The sequence below is a fragment of the Colossoma macropomum genome, unplaced genomic scaffold (genome assembly GCF_904425465.1).
Source record: "Colossoma macropomum unplaced genomic scaffold, Colossoma_macropomum, whole genome shotgun sequence".
NCBI classification, from domain to species: Eukaryota; Metazoa; Chordata; class Actinopteri; order Characiformes; family Serrasalmidae; genus Colossoma; species Colossoma macropomum.
In genome coordinates, this window is record NW_023494799.1 from 16,046,008 (window position 1) to 16,067,081 (window position 21,074).

Below are 21,074 nucleotides of genomic sequence, written 5' to 3' on the forward strand. Positions count from 1 at the left end.
AGCTGTGCTTTCTTTCTCGTTTTACAAATAACTATGAAACTCCATCTCAGGACAAAAGGGGTTGGTCTGTGAGGCAGCTGTCAGGGAGGCTGGGATGGAAGCTGCATGGATGGGCGGAGCAGCCGTCTGATTAGTCTCCAACTCTGGCCGTTTCATCACAGCCGGTCAGCTGATTGCACTTTTAAAAGGTGCCCTTTCAAGACAAGATTCAGGTACCATTCATTGCAAATCCATCTCGCAAGGACAACTGAATCAACAGCTCCTGAAATCACCATGCCATGTCATACTCACACGCTGAGGCCTTACCTTTGAACTGCACCACAAGTCAGTATTTCTCGTTAGATTGCCCACAGATCAGTGGAAGGGTCTAAGAGTAGGATTTTTTTTTTCTGTTGTGTTCATCACCAGCTTTGACATGATTTATCACACTAAGGGTTCTTCAAAGATTACACTGCCCACCATCAGATAACGAAAAATAGATTTCTGGACCAAAACCATCCACGTGAAAAACTGATCCACACTCACTGGGTACTTGCTGGTGTACAGTTAGAAACTGTAGCCCATCTATTATCATGCACAGTTTAACTGAACTTACTTAAATCAAATTAACATGTTAGCTAACTTTCAGTGTCATGTATATGGCAATAAATAGGACATATTCAGTGTCTCTGCAATAGAACTGAATGTAACACTTTGTTTAAAAGAATAATAACAGTTTAATAAATGCTCTTGATATAGTTGACAGTTTCATTTGTGTTATAATTTATTTCGGAACTTAGGAGCCAGCTTCTTGAGATTCTTCCTATAAAAGAAATAATTACACCCTAAAAGAGTCATTAAGTGCCAACTCCATTACTGTACTTACTGATGCATAAGCTATTGATTTTTAACAAATAACACAAAGTTTAAGTGGAATTTGCTGTCTTTGTGGAAATGACTGGACATGTAACCACAAATCAATCAATAAGTGGCTCAATAAGATGTGAATAGAACATAAGAGCTGTAATTAACTGCATCATTCACATTCTCACATGCAACAGCATCATCACTTGATTACAGATTTGTGCTTTTTAAGTTCAGAACAGTCACAGAAACTGTGCTTTGGGTCATTTATCTGTTTGCTACATTTCACCTTAAATGCTGCAGTTCTTTTTTTTTCCCAGAAAGTCCTGAAGCATGTTCACATTGTCAGTGGGCTCCAGTTTCTGCAAGTGTAATATATTAAAGTCAGCTGTTCAGGAGATATGCTAACCAGTGGCAGTTTCTTGGCAGGAACTTACTGTAGGCTCCATTCGACACTCCACAACATACATGGCTTTAGGTTGCAGTCAGATGCACTTCATCCAATGTGTGTTGGGTAATTCCAGCTTCTAGCATCTGAGAATGTTTGAGAAGGCCCGAGACAAAAGCCTGTCCTTGTCACCACACCTTGGACCGGTTACCAAAGTAGATAGGTGGGCAGATCACACATCTCATATGATTGCTCTTCTTTTGAAGGTATAGAAAACTGAGATTGGCAGAGGAAACTGTCCACCATCTTTGACCTTTAACCTTTCAAACCATGCTGTTGCCCTTTTTGGCACTGTCCAGGGAGGGCAAGGCATCTGCAAGTGGAGAAAGACCAGTCCTGTGACGAATACAGCAGTTAGAGATTTGTTTGTGCTCTATTTGCTCTCTCTTTCCATTGCATGTGTCATGATTGCCAGACCAAACAGCAGGCTGTTTCAGCCGGACCAGGCCGGCTCACCTTTTAATGCGGCTTATCTGTTCACAAAGGATGGAGAGGTACTGAGTGAGCTTCACCATGGCGACAATGAGCGTGCCCATCACGAGTGTGCATGTGGGCCACAGGAGTGAGGAAAATATAGCGCTACTGCCATAAAGACGGGTCAACAGCACGCTGTCCTGCTGCTCGGCAGGGTCGTAGTAGCACGGCACCTGGTGCTGCATCTTCAGCCGCTCTGAGATGTTCAGCACCAAGGTGTGCATCATCGCGTGATCCTTACGGCACTTAGGGACATAGAAGCACTGCAGGAAAAGAGAGGGACATGTTTATGATTAACAGTAATAATTGTAGGGTCAGAAAAGCGACCAGAGGTGGTGTCAAGTGGTTGAACACAACGAAAATATGTTCATATGTTGTACTTCACACAACTGCATTCTTTAATGTTACTTGTTTTGAGAGTTATTGTGTTTATGTATTACATTTTATCTGTCATCGTGACACTAGTCATTACTACTATACACATTTTATACACAAGACTAGGAGCAAGAATATCAAATATTATAGGATATTTACAGGCTAGTTGTTCAAGAGTGAGTAGTTTTTGGTGCTGTGCGCATTGTAATGGGTTGTTTTGCCAAAAGGTTAAAATCCCAGGGAACACAGTGCAAAATATTAAAAATGTCTACTAAAGTGTTCTACTAAAGTTTGGTGTTTATATTAAATATCCAGCTAAGTTTTAATGAAAAACACAAGCAATATAATAAAATGTGACTTAAATATGACATAAAAAACATTTAGGCCCTAATATTCTAATGAGCATGCTTGATTGACATTGAAGTCCAGCACTCCCAGTCAACTATACCACTGAAGCAAAACTAAACACAACAGCGCAAGCAATGACGAATGAGTAAAATGGTCTCTACATATACAGATGGTGTTGTAGACCTTGTGGTGTTCATGGCGCACTAAAATATTATCTAGCTTTTATATGATGACATCTTAAAAAAGGTTTTTTCACTTGCTGGATGTACATCCAGGGAATGCTGGCATGGCCGGTTGACCAAACGAATGGAAGAAATGCTGAAGGACAGACAGACGATAATATAATGTAGCATTCACTGCTATTAGTTGTAGTGCTTTATGAACCAGCTGGCCACAGCTACAGCATACATAAACTCAGTTTTCTCTAACAGTTCACTCTCACGTCTGCCTCTCTCAGCACTCAGCTCTGAGTGCCTTTCAGTTCTTCCTGCTCTACGCATACCCCCCTGAGACTGAACTAGCCCTACCTTCACAATAAGAGTCCTTAGCAGAATGACTCAGTGAATAAATGCTGTAGAACAAACAGCCTGGATTTAATATGTACACATTTCTGGAACACACTATGATAATTAGACAAATAAGCTAGCTTGCTAGCTCAGTTATGCTTGCTAGGTTAGCTTTTGCTTAGTGGTTAGCTTTCTCTCTGACTCAAAATCAGACAAGCCATAGGCCATGTGCAAAACACTCCCTGGTATTCGGGGGATCTCATGTTGGCACTGATGCTAGCTTTAAAGATAACAAAATATTTTGTTCAACAATTATTCTTTTGGAAATGCTTAAATAAGTAACAATTCACTTTTTCCACCAAACTCTTGGGAAATTGGGCAAGTGGTGCATGTTGTAAAGTTTTTCACAAGTATCCTGGGTGGAGCTGCTAGGCTATGAAGGACCAACTGAGTGAACCAATATGTTACAGTGCCACCCTGAGGCAGATTAGTGCTGCATTTTGAGTTGGTTAGGAATATTAAACACAAAGTTCCCCATTGGTGAAGCAGCTAAACAATGACCTTTCCCTGAATTTGTATTTGTGTGTCTATTTACCCTTAATGAACAGAATAATGTCACAATAGGTTTATTTTCATGGACCCCCAAGAATTTTGAGTTTTAGACATTCAGGTGGGTCCAAGAAGTTAAGTAGGGAGTCCTAGACCCCCAGGATTCCCTGCGTTTTGCACCTTGACCATAGGGGAACACAGTTTTGTTAGCCACATCTGCCTTGTGACTGGTGGGGGTACTGCTAATGTGAGCACTACTCAAGATTAGAACTGCCAAGTCAATCAAAAGAGGAGAATGTGGGCAAAATACATCAGCCATTTAATTTTTTACTCCACCATTAACCCCTTAAAATCCCAGGGTAATTACAAATTGAGGCCTATTATTCAATACCTGCAGGGACTTTAGAGCTGGCTGAGCTATTCTTAGGTTACAGATATGTGTAATAAAACTTTGGGGTCCACTGGCAGGCCCTGGTCATTTAAAAGGTTAAACATACAAAAGCTGACTCAAATATCTTATTATAAAAAACTAAAGTCAAGGTTAAATTACTGTGATTTAATTACTCTCACCCCCCCAAAAAAACTGTACTGAAATAGTGAGAGTTGTTCTAAATCATTATTGTCCACCTCTAAGGGAATATACCCTTTTATAATTTTCACAAGCAAGCAAGGATAATCGTGTAAATCAGTGGCTCCCAATCCTGCTCCTGGACTTCCACTGCTCTGCATATTTTTGTGCTTTCCCAGTTATAACACACCTGATCCAACTAATCAGCTAATTAGCAAGTGCTCACTGAGTTGAAGTGGCTATATTACAGCATAGGAACCATTGCAGTAACTGAAACTGTAAATGTTTGGGAAACAGCAGAGCACCTATTAATTCATCCTCACAAGTCTTGTAATTCTACAGCAGCCAGCTCTACAGTCAATTACCCAGGACATGGAATTCTAATAAACATTTAACCGCTAATACATGTAAGTGCGGTAATGACTCAGGAGCAATTACTGAGTTTTCATTAAAGTCAAGTTGCCTTTTGTCTCACCCTTCAGTTGTTATGAGGGTGGACATTTCACTAGCTGTGTCTGCTCATTTCACAGCCATATACAGTCATATACTAGAAAATTGTAATGAAAATGACAGGATAAAATTTACCACATCCAAGATAAGTTCCATTTAGGGACAAGTGCCTGTAAACAAACCACAATACTGACCATCGTAAAATACTGCCAAACAGGGAATAGACAATTAATAGGGAGAGTGGCTAAAAGGGGCCCATATTTCTGATTCTTTAGTGTTCCTATTGATTTCAGTACTAAAACCTGCTATAGTTTCTGCTTAACCCTTTAAAATCCCAGGCTGTTTACATACTAAGGCGCATTATGCGATATCTACAGGGAATTCAATGCAAACTGGTTGAGCTACTCTTTGGGCCTAACGGTGGCCCTGGCCATTTAAGGGGTCAAAGAGCACACTTATAACTTTTGTGTGGTTTTATGTATTAAAAACAGTCATAATTATTGATGTTTTTCAAACCCCTTTTTGTCCCTTATGGAAAAACTGCTGTTTTTGTTACTGTGCCTTTATAACTGATACATGTAAAGGACTTCTATTCTGATTGAATGGGCGGGGCTATTCTGCCTTGGGCTAATTACATTTTTGCTGTTGCAGCTTAATTTCCATATTTGTACTGAAGAGTGGATGGTATGTTTTGAAACTTTACCAATGTTTAAGCACATTTCAAACTCTTTTATTTCAAAAAAGTGAGGAAAATTCTAATGGCCTTACTTTAAGGCAACAAATTCTGAAAGAGGATGATTTGAGAAAAAAAAAGAGAAAAAAATTATTATAAGATTATAAGCACTGATGGGACAGTGTGGTCATAGATAAGTCAGCATTTTTTAATTTTCATACAAGCAAAACTGTTTTGTGTTTCAAAAGACTGGCTGTCACGTTGCCATACAGCAAACACCAAATACAGTTATGCATGCTTTCTTTTGAGAAAAGTGAAGGAAGACTTTGACACACGTGACAGCTGGCCTGTTTTTTCTTGGAAAATTCCCCACATTAAACAGATTTGCCCCAGAACACTTGAGGAAGTTCAGAGTATTTGGTTTACATTGTGTGTTTTGTGTTTTATATGCACCTCGGGGTTGGCCTCCTGGGCTTCCTCATTGTGGGAGAGTCGCAGGACACGGCCAGAAGAGTTCAGGCTGACGTACACCTGCAGGCATGGATATCTGGAGCTTTTCCAACACTCTGCACCACAGCTGTAGCTGCAGTTAATCTCAGCAATTATACTAGAGTTTAACACTGTGCAACTCGACTCCTCCGTCCACACACTGAGAGAGAGAGAGAGAGAGAGAGAGAGAAAGAGAGAGAGAGAGAGAGAGAGAGAGAGAGAGAGAGAGAGAAAGAGAGAGAAAGAGAGAGAGAGAGAGAGAGAGAGAGAGAGAGAGAGAGAGAGAAAGAGAGAGAGAGACTATGCATAACTAAAACCATGGCATCCCAGAAACGTATTATTTTGTTGGTACAATTGTAATCACACTGAGTTTTATGTGTTTCTCTATGACCTTGTTATTTATAGCACTACTGTAGTTTGACCATTAAAAGAAATCATTAAGATCATTAATCAGAGTGCAGATATGCATGCATACCAAGTCATTTTTGAGCAGGGCATGCACTGCGGGGGAGTGGGGGGGCGAGCAGCTGTACTTTTGTGTGGTCACAACTGCTTCGAACATGATTCAGCTAATCAGATTTTCGAACAGGAACAAGCGGTCATGAATTTGCATTATTGCCATTTGAGTGTGTCAGTGGCAGGTTGCTTTATCCTATGCCACACCCGTGCTCCAACCTCACCCCACAGCCTTACTGGGGGGCCTCAGAATTTTGTGCTATGCCTCTTTCTGTAATTGTTATTGTTACATTACTTAATTATTACACATTCATATAGTTCATTACATTATGTAATATTTACACTTACATAATTCATGATAAGTGACCCTTATTAGTCCCACAACAGGGAAATTTCACCCCCGCAATCAAAACCATCCACGCAGTAAAACACCACATACACACTAGTGAACATACAGACTCCCCAGGCAGCCCTATCCACGGTGTCTGGGGAGCAGTTGGGGGTTAGGTGCCTTGCTCAAGGGCCCATCAGTCATGTACTGTCGGCTCAGGGGATCGAGCCGGCGACCGGTCACAAGGCTAGTTCACTCATGCTTGCAGATCAAACTGAAGTAAAATAGGTTTATTGGAAAAAGGAGCATCCAAAATTAATGTCAATCTGTCCAAAGTCAACAGCCAAATCACGAAAACAGTAACCATAAGGAAAGTCCAAAATCCAAAAAAAAAAAAGATCAAACCAGAATACTACCAATACTAAGAAGGCTAGGCAGAAGACAAAGTCAAAAACAAACAAAGCAATGGTCATACATGGAAAAGCAAACCAACAGACTGGAAGGCTCAGTAAGGCTCTGTGAACAAAGACAATACTCCACAAAGTGCAAACAAACTGAGGGGGTTATTATAGTGAGCTTAACAGGTGAGCTGAATCAGTAATCAGGTGAAGTGGAATGGTGGAGAGTCATGTGAAGTAGATCTGGGGTCATGTGATCAGGTGGGGTGTTCTGGGAAATGGAATCCTGGGGCTGGGACATAGTAACAGTGGGACTGGAGGGAAGCACGTCACTGAACACACTACAAAAATTCTTTACAAATACTTGTTAGCTTGCATTACTACAACATGTTCGTTTGTTCAAGTTCAATATTATAAAAAAAAACTCAGTAACACTTTCTATGAATGTCACCTTTGTAAGCATCTATAAACACATTTATAACATGTTATAATGTATTCATAAGGCAAACATGGTTATAAATATTTATTAAAAAGAATTAAACTGAATTACACTTTATAGCCATGTTTATTATACATTATGAATTGTTAATATAATGCATTATAAATAGTGTGAATAACATGTTATAATGTCAGTGCCAAAGAAATCAGTCCCAGCTTGGAGAGTGCAAAGTAAAGACAAATACCAAGCTAACGCTGCTGTACATTACCTTTCCCACATTGGGTAAAACACTGATGGCAGCCCTAGTTTAAACTCTGACATTTGAAGCCTGTAATGTGGTTTACTGTGAATGTTTTAGTGTTTCAGTAAATCCTTCAGTAAATACTTCAACTTGAAGCCTCACTCTTAACACTGGAGGAGGCTTTAGTACAGTATGCTTCACTTTACTTAGAGCGGACAAATACGACTTATGAGCTCTTATAATTTGTTATGATCAGTACTTATAATGCATTATGTTAACAATTCATAATGCATAATAAACATGGCTATAATGTATAATGTATTTTTATAAAAATTTATAGGTATGTTTATAATGTCTTATGAATGCATTATAACATGTTATGAATGTGTTTATAGATGCTTACAAAGGTGATATTCATAGAAAGTGTTACCGAAAACTCTTTTAAATGCAAATTTGGTTCCATCTGAAAGTTTTAAATCCACACTTTTCACAGAATTTTTCTGTTTCATTGAGCTACAAGTAAGAAATAATTAAACAAAAGGTTAGTGGCATTTCAAGGCCTACATGTCATAGGGGAAAGACCACCAAGAACTTGCAGCCATCTAAGTGCTGGTAGCCTCAAAGCGTTGGAAGATTGTAAGCGTTGGGAGATTGTAAGCGTTGGGAGATTGCATGTTCAGTCACTGGTGATGCCACAGCCATTGAAAGCTGGGAGTCCAAGATTGGCCTCACTCTTTCTGGGTGGGTAGGATGGCCCTCCCATTCCCCTCATCACTAAGCATGATGCTAGATGACGTAGGTGTCTGTTAGCTGAAGTTAAAGAATTACCCAGCTTGATACCCCCAGGTACCCCCATTCATGCCCCAATAAACTGTGATGAAAATTGCTAAAAACATCACAGAAGCTCTCAAAGGCTTCCACAGGGCATAGAACTCAAGCATAAAAGCGTTCAGTGATGTCATAAAATTATTTTTTATCGGTTTGACAGCTAGCATTAGCTTGTAGATAGCTTGCTTCAGTTATCTGTGCTTCTACCCCTGAGAGCTTCAGTAGAAAATGAAGACTTCTTATTCGTTATCCGGTCATATGACTGAAAATTATAGCATAAGTGGTGGAGTACACTGTGTTGCTGTGTCAGCAATAAATTAGAATTTCCAAAAATTATTCTATGACCTATGGAACCTCATTTCTGTGTGGCATCTTTAGAAGCAAGTATTTCACAAAAAATAAATACAACCCAATTACAAAATGTTGGCATAATATGTGAGATGCTAATAAAAATAGAAAACAATAATTAGGAAATTCAGTTTGACCTGTATTAAATTGAAAATGGTACAAAGCCACAGTATTTGATGTTTTACCTTATGAACATCATTGTTTTTGTAAATATACGCTCATTACAAATTTAATACCTGCAACACATTCTCAGAAAGTTAGGATAGGAGCATGTTTACCACTATGTTATATCACTTTCCTTTCAATAATATTTAATAGCTTTTGAACTTTACAATAGTAACAGCCGGGATAGTCCTTTTCTTATTTGGCCCAGAGAACATGATACCCATTATTTCCTTAAACAATTAGTACGTTTCCACTGCCCATCAATCAATTTCAAATGAACTTGAGTGCAGAGAAGTCAGCAGTGTTTCTGGGTGCTGTTAACTTCCATGTAGTACAGTCTGAACTTGCAAAGTTTGTCAAAGTGCTCCCAAGCCCATGTGGTGATATCCATCACAGAAACATGCTGGTTTTTAATGCTCCTTTTATATGCAAGCATGACTGCAACACCTGTTTTAGATGTTTTTTGAACATTTTACAATATTACTAGTCTTAAACGACTCCTAAACTGTCCTGACTTTTTTGGAATGTGTTGCAGACATCAATTTCAGAATGAACGTATATGCAAAAGGTAAAACATTACATATCTTGTCTTTGTATTGTTTTCATTCAAATATAGGTCAAAGTATTTACAATCACTGTTTTTATTTGTATTTTTGGTTTTCCTAACAAAACGTTTTTCCTAGACATATTTATTCATCTGAATGAAATTAGCTCTAATCTAGCGCTACTTGTCAAGCAGAACTACAGTTCATATACCTTTCACATCCCCTCTGGCTCCATTCCCTGCCTTGCTAAAGAACATTTGTATGCATGGAATGCAATGACATCAAACTCAATTACATGTGAGGAAGTCCCCCTTTAGTTCCAGCGTCACCTTTGGATTATCCCATTTCCACACTGATGACTTATTTTCCCCTTGACTGCAGGTGGGTCTTCAGAAATGCTACACAGCAGGTTGATCTTCGGAAGTGCCGAAAAACTTCTATCATCAGTCAAAGAGTCTTTACTTTAACTGTGAAGGATATGGGGTGGTTAAGTTTGTACTTGTTTGCAGTATTGGCATTGGTATAGTCAGTCACCTGGCTGTAAATACCTTTATAGCCGTTTGTATCATGAAGAGCAAGGTTATTTGTAGGGATCATGACAGGTGCGTTCGTCATCAGAATGCACAGTGACATACCAGAGCTCTATTGTTTCAGCCGTTTGTGCAGTGCATCACGTCTTGCCCCTGTCTGCCAGTCAGGCCTTCTATCTGAAACTGAGACCGCCAGTTCGTTCGCCAGTCCTGAGGCTCAGCTGTGATATTAATTGCCTCTGGCTGAACATCATGCCAACGCCTATCCACGCACATTCTGCACAGGGTCAGAGGTATTTGCACGTGCTCACCACAGCTCAATTTCAGCTCCTGACATAGTTTCTCTATCTGAGGCTTACCCAGGGAATGAGGACAGAGACAACTGAAGTGCCTAACTGTTGTCATCAACACAATTAGCTATCTACACAGATGGAGATGGCCTGAGGAGAAACATATACAGAACTGTTTATGATGGATTTTGTACTATGTTTGTCCAAACTGGCAAGTTATAACAGCTCATGTGAACAAATTATTAATGCTGCCAGGGTGGAAAGTAGAGAACTTAAATATACTTAAAGTCATTCAGAGTGGTTTGACACATGAAATTTAATCAGAATTGTTCACAGTGATAGTGACAGGAACCAAAAGTCTGAAGAGTTTAATGCCTCTGAAAGCTCCCTCACAAAAGTTATTACATGAAATTGTTAGGGATATGCAATCTGATGCCTGAGACATTGTTTTATGATAGTTATGTGAGGTACAGCTTTGGCCTTACACATACATCTATTTTGAAATTCATGGTGAATGGCAGATGCAGGGTGTTGTAAGGCAAAATAGTAAAACAAATAGTAAAAGAAAACTTATTTTTCCAGATTTATCACTGTTTTAACATTATTAACCTTACACATAAAAACTAAAACACATGCAAGTTCACTGGTGGTTTTGGATAGTAAATAAGATGGCTATATTTCAGGAACCTGGTTCCTATCACCACCACTGTAATAAAATCTGCACCTGTTGGTAAGTTTTCTTTACAATAAACCATTTCACAGAAAACCACTCCGAATGACTTTGTTTACATCTCAATGACTTAATTAATAGTTGTTCCCCTTTAAGTGAAAGTACGGCTACTTTGTCACATCATTTTACAATGCTATGAATTTATATATAAAAAAATCAAATGAGCAGGAACTCAAACTGATTAGTAAAAGAAAAAGTGAGTTTTCCTTTTGGAACCATAATTGCATAAAAGTACAACTATTTAATTCTAATAATACTCAAGTAACATACAAATCCTCCAAAATAATACATAAGTGTAGTGTCAAGGTACATATTGTAGGAACTATGAAAATCCTTTCATTGTAGCTTTTCTTATGATCATTTACATCCAAACGTTGTTATGATTCCTTTGATTTTGGAAACAAAGCATTATTGCTTTCATCACTTCATTATTGCTTTCATCATTTAACCAACAGAAGTTGCAAGTATAGCAAGTATGCTGTAGTTTGATATTATTTTTCACTTGTAGCTCATTGAAACAAGTGGAGGAATTCTGATGTCTGAGTCCTAATCTAATCTAATCAAGTGATATCACATTTGTGTTTATAAGCAGAAGAGGAGAAATGTTAATAGTATTTGAATCTAAGGAAATTTGCATTGAAATAACAGTGCTTTGAATTTACATGATTCAAATATGTCCGTTGGTTACACAAAAATAAAATACGCTACATCTACACAACTGCGGTTGATATAACACGTTTTATTCATGTGCACACAACTGACACATCTGAATCATGCAAATTAAAACTGTGTGTTGGATATACAGTCTTGTTTTGCAGTAAGAAAAAACATCCTTTACATTTTTTTATATGTTTTTTGTCCTTGATTGACATCAAAATAGCTGGAATGAGTGCAGACTCTGTCAGTACAGAACTGAATGTAAACAGAATTCATTGCTTAACATACTATGTTTACTCACAGAAAGTATTTTCACCGTCAAGTACTATAAAATGTAGTGGTCAAATCTGTTTTTGAAAAACGGTGTAACACGTAAATAAACCATACAAATACTGCATTTAAACACTCCTGTTAATTTACAGAAATTCACAGAAACACATGATCACCTTTACTTCACAGACATTTGCCTTTTTTTAATAGATGTTACTGCTATTATGGTAAGTAACATACACAATACTATATGTTAGAATAACTAGTTGAACTAGTAAAATGGTTAAATTACATTGAAAGGCATACATTTCTGAGACACAAAATGACTAATTTTACAGATTGTACCATCACTAAGAAAACATACTGTTAACTACCAGACTTTTTACTGTTTTTTTTTTTGTTTTGCAGTGTATGTACATAAATATTTTTACATTTTAAATTTTCAAGTATTAAGGATCAAACCTTCTGTAAAATGTCAAACAGCCATCAGTATTATTTGGAAGTTACAATAAAGTACTAAAAAGTGACTCAGTGGTCTTACCTGTCTGAATAAGAGCGCACCATTGTGATGCCCAGGACAAAGTACATCATGACAGAAAAGAAGATCATGCTGAGGCCCAGGAAAATGGCTCTGTCCTCACCAGCCTTCAGAGCGGTCACAGTCTTCCTCTTGTCCAGAATGTCATACTCCCTGATCTTCTGATAAATGGTTCTGATGAAAGGCAGAAAGAACGATAGCATTAGAATACACACTAATACCCAAGACAAAGAGAACCCATAAAGACTGCATACATACAGACAAGCATGCACAAACATACACAAAGCAAATGGCTAACAACTTTGCCGTTAATCTGGAAAAGTGACTGACATTCAGCCAATGAAAGTGCAAAGATGTAATGGAATTTGACCTGAAAAATTAAACTTATATTAACAGTCCTGTGGAGGTGTATCAGAGATTAAGGGACAATCAATGAATAGTCAATGACAGAAAGTGAAAGGGGGTTTGATTTACAAGCCCTACTACCTTAACTGCATGCTTCATACAAAAATCCATTTACAAATGACAGCATAAATCGCATAAATCTAAATGTATGTTTAAAAGACATTCTGGGATTTCAGCTTGGAGTTTTAAGCGGTAAACTAAACTTTGCTTAAAACTTGAAACACTTTATTATATATATATATATATATATATATATATATATGTACATATATATATATATATATATATATATATATATATATATATATATATGCTAGCATAACCCCTTATAATCCCAGGTTTATTACATGCTAGGGCTCATTATGCAGTAACTAAACTTGTTAAACTATATTTGGGTTATAGAAGTGTGTAATAAAACCCTGGCCATTTAAGGGGTAAAAGGGCCCATATCATGTTCCCTTGTTGTTGTTGTTGTTGTTTTAATTACAGTTTAAGTAGTATGTAAACACTGTTAAAGTTTCAAAACTCAGTGAATACAGCGCACATGTGGAAACTGTGCTGCAAACACAGTCCATTTTTTATTGATTGTTTCTGTGATTTCACAAGACCCAACTTATTTACATATACTCACTTATTCAGCCTACAGCAGTTTAGTTCCGCCCATTCACACTGAAGTTTTATGGAGAGTTTCAGCTCTTAGTGCTTTTTGACTGAGGCACAATTCAGGACATCTATTTAGAACAGAGCTCAGTAATCTAATATCAGACTTAAATGCACAGTATCAAAAAAGCCAGTTGAATTCTAATAAATTGATAAAGAGAGGATAAAGAGATGTTGGAAAATGGCCATGTTAACATGAATTATGTCCATTTTTGGTACATAAAACCACACAAAGTTCTATACCTCAAGGGAGAAAATAAAATACAGGAAAAATGTAAGCTATGGGCCCTTTAATGACTTTAAAGACTTTCTGTGAGACGAAAATGATTATGTCTGATTCCCTCCTGTCTTTTCCATGCCTCATTTAACTTTAGCGCATAATAACAAGTGTCATTATTAAAACAGTAAACATGCAATTAAAGTAAACAACAATATCTGCAAGCAATAGCTGCCTGTTGCTGTTCTTAAAATCTGTATTACATGCACAAAAGATTAAATAAGACAAGAAAAGAAGGTTTAAAGTTGCTTTGAGCTGATGAAGCTGATGAATTCATATTGTATATATAATTTGTGCTTGTATACAAATGCAATATTACCTCAACACAATTGCTAAACGTAAGCAACCTGGAACACAAAGCTAAACTATGTTGATATGGTTGAATTGTGTAATGTATTTTATTCATGTGGAAATGATACATAAATGTATGTTTAAATCAAGTAAATCCAAAGAATTCCTTTTTTTCATATATGACAGCCTCTTGAGCCTGTTGTTCTCTTTGAACCACCTTTTGTTAAGCTTTCAGGATTCTTTTCACATTTAGCTCAGATCATTGTTGTCGAAAAAAGGAAACGTGCAGCTCAATTTTTATTGATTTGTATTTTTCCTGCAGTATTTGAACACAGTAGCTGTCTTTTACATTGAGTCAATATTTCATGATGAATGGACCAATAGAAATCCTCCAAACTGACGTGGAATAAAACCTCTGTACATTAACTTGCATTAAAAGTTAACAAGGTTTTTTTCCTTCTCCTGTAAAGTTACTATTTTGGGGATATGAGTTAATATACAACTTATCAACAACAGCAGTTGGCAGTTATTTACATTAATCATACATTTATATTTCTTGTTATGACGTAGCATCTTACCTTCTTTCGTTTGGTCTCTGAGCTCCTTTGGTTCCAGCCCACAGGAACATCCTCCCAGCCGCTCCACTGTGTCCGGCACTCTCCAAAGCACTGGCTACGGACTGATTGGACAATCTAGCAGGGAGGGACACACACTCTCAGTCAACCATGAGCACATAGATCTCGTTTCTCGCCATTGTTCCCACTAATGGTAGACAGGAGCTTGAGAAATGTGAATCTCTTACAGACAAGCACTTCTCTCCTCCTGAATCCAGGTCCCTCACTGTGTCCCAAGACACTCCACCAAGCACAAGAGGTTGGTTAACATCAAGCCCAACTTAAGCAGTCAAAGTAGTGGGTCCATCAATAAAATGTCCTTCTTGATCAAGTTTTAAAAAGCCCAGGAACCATAAACCAGAATAAAGAGATCCTTTTTCCAGAGAAAAAGAGCAGGTGAAAGCGATCAAAGGATAATCCTCCAGTGGAGTGAAGTCTGTCCACCTGAATAAAGCAGCTCTCCACAAACACCGCACACATCAATCGGCGGGGCCGCCTTCATCTGCTCCCTCATTTCCTTCCCGCTTGTTTGTTATTGACTATTCATAGGCGGCGAGCAGCGGGATGGGGGGATAATGAGGAGAGTGGTGGGCAGGGAGAGGAGCGCCCACCATGCCATTGATCCCCAGCAGTGCAAGTGAAGGGGCGAGAGAGGGGAGAGTGAGGGGAGAGCGAGCACACACGGCTCTGAGCCTCCTCGTCCTCAGCAGCCAGACTCTGATTGGCCTTGATGGAGTAGCACAGTGGTGACACAGGTGCTTGGACCCTTGTGAGTTGCGACTGACTGCACACTCCTGCGCGTGTGACAAAGTGGGCTCACTTGAACTCCTCTTGTGTGAGCTATGTGTGAACCAACAGGGGAGATAAAAGCTTACCCAGCTCTTTTTAATGGACCCTTCATTTGCCGTGTTATACCCCTTAACCTCTCAACTATTATTCACTTTCTAATCTTAAAATTTATTAACTAGTAGCTACTATTAATTCTCCAGTAACTACCCTAAAGCTAGTATGCAGGTGATGTAGATCTGAAAGTAAAATACTGAAGTCTGGACCTACTTACAGGACATTATTGTTTATGATTTATAATATTGTTTATAATTTGTTTAGGTTGTTTGTTTGTTTATTTTTTGTGAGCCAGTGATTGAATGATTGTGTGAGGGAACAACTAAGAAAATGTGTGATTTTGTGACTGACTGACTGACTGACTGAGGGAATGAATGACAGAGGGAATGGGCGACTGTGTAAATGAATGAGTGGCTGAGGAAATGAGTGACTGTGTAAATGAATGAGTGACTGAGGGAATGGGTGATTGTAAATGAATGAGTGACCGAGGGAATGAGTGACTGTGAAAATGAATGAGCGACTGAGGGAATGGGTGACTGTGTAAATGAATGAGTGACTGAGGGAAGGGGCGACTGTGTAAATGAATGAGTGACTGAGGGAAGGGGCGACTGTGTAAATGAATGAGTGACTGAGGGAATGGGTGACTGTGTAAATGAATGAGTGACTGAGGGAATGGGTGATTATGTAAATGAGCGAGATAGTGACGGATCGACTGACTGACTGACTCAGTGAATGGGTGATTGTGTAAGTGTGTGAATGAGTGATTGTGTAAGTGTGTGAATGGGTGTTTGTATAAGTGTATGAATGTGTGATTGTGTAAGTGTGTGGATGGGCGACTTTGTATGTGAGTGACTGAGTGACTGAGTGAATGTCAGATTGCAGGAGGGAGTGAGTGAGTGAGGGAGCAACTGAGGGAATAAGTGCTTGCGTAAGTGAATGTGTGAGTGGGTGAGTGACTGACTGACTGACTGTCAGTAATTGCCTAAGTGAGTGACTGAGGGAATAGATGATTGTGTGATTGAGAGAGGGAGGGAGAGAGTGAATGAGTGAGGGAATGACTGAGGGGATGGGTAATTGAGTAATAAGTGAGAGAGTGACTAAATGAATAACTGAGTGAATGAATGAGTGATTGAGTGAGTGACTCAGTGAGTGACAGAGTCAGAGAGTAAGTGACTGTGATGTTTTGTAGAGTATCTAGAGCTCCAGTTACTGCCAGGCGATAGGTGGGATTGTATGACAGCTCACAAGTCACCGTCTCAGTGACCCCTCAACCATTTCATGGCGCGTCTCGACCATCAACCGTGTATCGGCTGCCTGCATATTTGGACGGACAAGACATTTTTCTCTCTGGCTGCTCTGGCAGAATGCTGCATTCTGCTCTCAGAGCGTATAATTCCATTTGTGAGAGCTCCGCTAGTCAGACTGAGCCATTTGTTTACGAGCTCTGTTCACAGCGGTGCCAAAGGAAACTGGCAGCGCTGCAACTTCTAATTCAGGACGGACGTTTGATAACCCACAATAAAAGATTCGAACCCTGCCCCAGAGGAGAACGCTGGGAATGCCACTGATAAGAAAACTGTGTTTGTGTGTATAATAGAATACAACTCTATTTTGTAGCTTTTTTTTGAAATTTGCCTTCAGTCTCCTTCTGTCACAGTAAAACTCATAATAATAATACACACGTTCTCAACAAACATGAAGCAAGGTCAATTACATGATGGCACTAAAGGGAAATTCCAATATTTTTGCATATATTATCTACATCTATTCAACTGTTGAGATGTAAACAAAGTCATTCTGAGGGACATTCTATGAGACCAAAGGCACTGAAAATAAGGTTTATCTTAGTTATTGACACCCAGAAGCATCACCCAGGTAACAGCTCAAACTCATAGTGAATGGGAAGCCTTCCTACAAGGATCTTCCTAGTATTTACAGCTGATATTGAAGCAGGCCAACACTTCAGGCAGATAACTGACATCCAAGCCTATGTCTGACAGTCTGCAATGCACAAACTCTCTCTACTGAATGCCTTGGGGGCTAAAAGCTTAAACACTTTTTGTGCGATTTCCTCTGAAGCTCCTTCACCTCTCAGTCATTCAGAAAAGCTCAGAAGGCTGCCATGTTCAATCACAGATAAGCACTGAGGCTAAGTCACCCTGAGCAGACTGGAGACTCGAGCCAGTGGCAATATTTTCCACTCAGATGAAACTCCTCATCAATATGCTTTTTATTGTCTAGCCAAATGGTTGGTATTTGCCCTTGTAATCACCTTGCAGCGGAACACAGCGTCTCATAGGAACCTCTTATGTTTTCACCAACAAAGACATTTGGAGCACACCCAAAACATCTGGACCATTCTGAAATCGTTGCCATGGATCATTGCATTCGCCAAGCCCTTCATGACTCCAACGCACATTGAAACTACACTACAATTCTGTTGTTCATAGTGAGATCTGAGCATTTTACATCTGTGTCCTAGCAAAAGATCATTGCTTTTCTGCATGCAGGTGCCACACGCCACTGGGTAATGGCTTTTACAGAGGCTAATGAATAGCTAACACACCTTTATGTATTAACAGTGAGTTGTCGAGATGCATTCCCCGTGGATCAGCCATAAGGTGCAGCGCAGACTGGGGTACAGTGTTCCTGAGAGCGTTAGCCTGTGTGTCAATGTGTCTGTGGCTAAATGACGCACTAATCCTGCCTTCTGGAGGCCTGACACATGGAAATGATAACTGATTATTCTCCTCTCCTCTAACAACTGTCCGCCAGCAAACTCCACCCGAGAGCTCATGAGGAGTGAGAAGTAAAACACTCACTCATTTTACCTCCTAAAGCAAATTAGATAAAGCAGGTTTAATAGAAAACATTAATTTGCCTTTGCATTCCTAAGCAATATCCCAGCTTAGTACATGACTTTGAGGAGTGAAGAAAGTAAAAGCTAGATGAGTTTTCTACTGTACAGATGCTGTAGCATCCAGTGAGTCTTGTTAGCAGTGTTCTTTTCATTGAGATCCCCTGCTCATACCACTTATTTAACACATAATTGCATGCCTAATCTTGCATGAAATTGCGGCCCTAATTACAACAGCGGAGGTAAACTCCAAAGGACAACACTGGTGATGAGGTTAAAGACAGATTGAATTAAGTGTTGCTTCCTCAAACCATGTCATTATATTAACAACATATTGTGGTATTGGCGAATAATAAGACGGGAAACGTTGCGCTGTAAAGGCGAATGCTCTTTTATTGAACAGGCAGCAAGGGAGAGCCGCCACTCAGGTATGAGTGAATGGCTGGGAAACAGGCATAAAACTCTACAACTCTACTTGACAGGAGGCACTAACACTACACTAACAGAATAGCACAAATAACTTTAGCAGCGGAGAGACAGAGCGCTTTGTCCTCTTCCCTGTTTGCAGAGGAACTCCTTGCAGCTTGTGGGGGCAATTGTCATGCTACTGGTGGTGGCAACAACACCAGTGGGACTCCATCAGCCTCTTTCCATTTCCTCTGTCCCTTGCTGCGCCATTGACGAGCTGCTAATGTGCACTGGAGCCCCGGCCTCAGGCAACCACACTGCCAGAGCCTGCTTGAAGTGTCGTTGAAGGGCCGTGGCACTAATAGATACTTGTCAGCCACCATCATCCAGCTGGGCTCTGCTGCTGAGCCTTGCCACTCTGCTTCCTCTTCTGCCACCCGTCCTAGCTGCACTCCTTCCTCTTCCGCAGTCCTCGGCTGGGCTCAGTCTTCTCTGCCATCCACCTTGAGTTTTTGGAACCACCATTCCTCTCCAGTCTGCTAGGGAATGCTATCCCACTTCTGACACCAGTGTGGTGTCAGTGAACAATAACACATGGGCAACTCTGCTCTTTAAAAACAACTGCTCTTTTATTGAACAGGCAGCTAGGAAGAACATTTGCTCAGTGCTAACTGAACAGCCAGGAAGCAGGCAGATCACAAATAACATGTACATACTTTAGACTCAACAACATCAACTTATTTACTCATTAATGTCTCTCCTACCGCAAACACAACGCTTCCCAGTAGCCACTCTTACACAGCCGCTCTGCAGCGCCAGCAGTGCAAACCAGCAGCAGCGTGCTACAATATTGATTGCATTACTGCATTACAGGTGGCTCTGCAAATCCAAGGGATGACATGGCAGTATTTCTTGTGTCCATTTTCTCCCATTATTTTAACTTCCATTCTTTTAGGGAGACTTGCTTTCAGTATTTTAAAGAAAAGAAAGGATATTATCCCAAGCTTCTTGCAAGTTCATTCTTAGTAGCTACACATCCTTTCAGATCCATAGCGCTGTCACAGTGGAATGAAGGACAGAATCGGGCTGTTAATTGGCTGTTAATCCTCTCTTGTTTGTCAACAGGCTATGTAGTGTGTTCTCAATATGATACAGTGAGTTTCAATTTGATATTTAGACCAAAATTACCCCAAAAACATGTTTTCTATGTTATTTTGCACATGATTTTACATTAAAAAAAGCCAAACTGTGCTTTATTTATGTTTTAGTGGCTCCTTTATATTACATACAGAGCAAAAAATACCATGCTTATATGATTTTTATAAAAAATGTTCACATATACTGTTTTTCGTTGCAAAGGCTGAACTGATGTAGGGAAATAAACACTGGAAACAAATGGAGATATGTGTTTTTTTTGTTTGGACAGGGGTGAAATGCTGTTTTCTTGCTCACTTCCATGTCAGCTCGACCTGCCCTACCTCTGTTGCCGCCCTCCTGCTCTCATTCTCTCTCCTTGCACTGATAGCCACGGAGCAAATATGAGATTTAGACAGACACGTTGGCTTGCTCAGCTGTGGCTATACTACACTCTTAAAAAAAGATGGTGCTTCAGGGACTTCGAATGCGGCTCAGCCAAACAGATTTTATGACCGGAACTATTCGTTTTATAATGTCTCTTATATCAGGCAAGGTGTTTGTAATTCCATAACTTCACGTAAGTTTCTGTGAGGTAGCTTCAGGAAGCATAAAACACTTCAGATGTCTGGTTCCTACCACTTATCACTACCATTCTGACCCAGTGACTCATTTCATATGCAGACTCCTGCATCATTCAACACACCTGGTTCAACTTATCAGCTAACTAGCAGGGCCTTGATGAACAGAATTCAGAGTGTTAGAAGATAAAAAGGCTAATCTCTGCAGACCTGTGGCCTGCAAGGAACCAAGTTTGATGTGAAGGACTTGATGATGTTTACATCTTAATGCTTAATTATGCTGAACTTTGGAAAGATCAGTGGAATTCCTTGTTAAAACCACTTACAGCACTCTTGCCAGCTTTTTGTTCTGTGCTCATCTCCACAACCTAAATTCAAAGTAGTTTTTGTTTATTATAACTATTACAATAATGCTATTTTTCACTGTTGTCTCTATATTAAATTATGTAGTATTTTGTTATTATCAAGCTAACAGTGGTGTATACTTACTTTCTGACACTGGATTTCAAACCACT

The 21,074-nt window shown here is 39.4% G+C and overlaps 1 protein-coding gene across 6 annotated transcripts in view; it reads right to left on the reverse strand.

Annotated features, from left to right (window-relative positions):
• Positions 1 to 698: 698 nt before the first annotated feature.
• The window catches only part of si:ch211-247n2.1 (calcium-activated potassium channel subunit beta-2), a 42,548-nt gene continuing 22,172 nt past the window's right edge, over positions 699 to 21,074 (reverse strand). For 5 of the 6 annotated variants that reach the window (XM_036587190.1, XM_036587194.1, XM_036587189.1 and 2 more), the window contains 4 exons: positions 14,701 to 14,814; positions 12,493 to 12,663; positions 5,688 to 5,883; positions 699 to 2,028 (listed from right to left, as the gene is read on the reverse strand). In XM_036587190.1, coding sequence (XP_036443083.1) covers positions 1,744 to 2,028; positions 5,688 to 5,883; positions 12,493 to 12,663; positions 14,701 to 14,814 — 766 coding nt within the window. In that variant the 3' untranslated portion in view covers positions 699 to 1,743. Of the gene's footprint in view, positions 2,029 to 5,687; positions 5,884 to 12,492; positions 12,664 to 14,700; positions 14,815 to 14,924; positions 16,007 to 21,074 lie in introns of those variants that run through there. The other variant, XM_036587193.1, reaches the window with a different exon arrangement.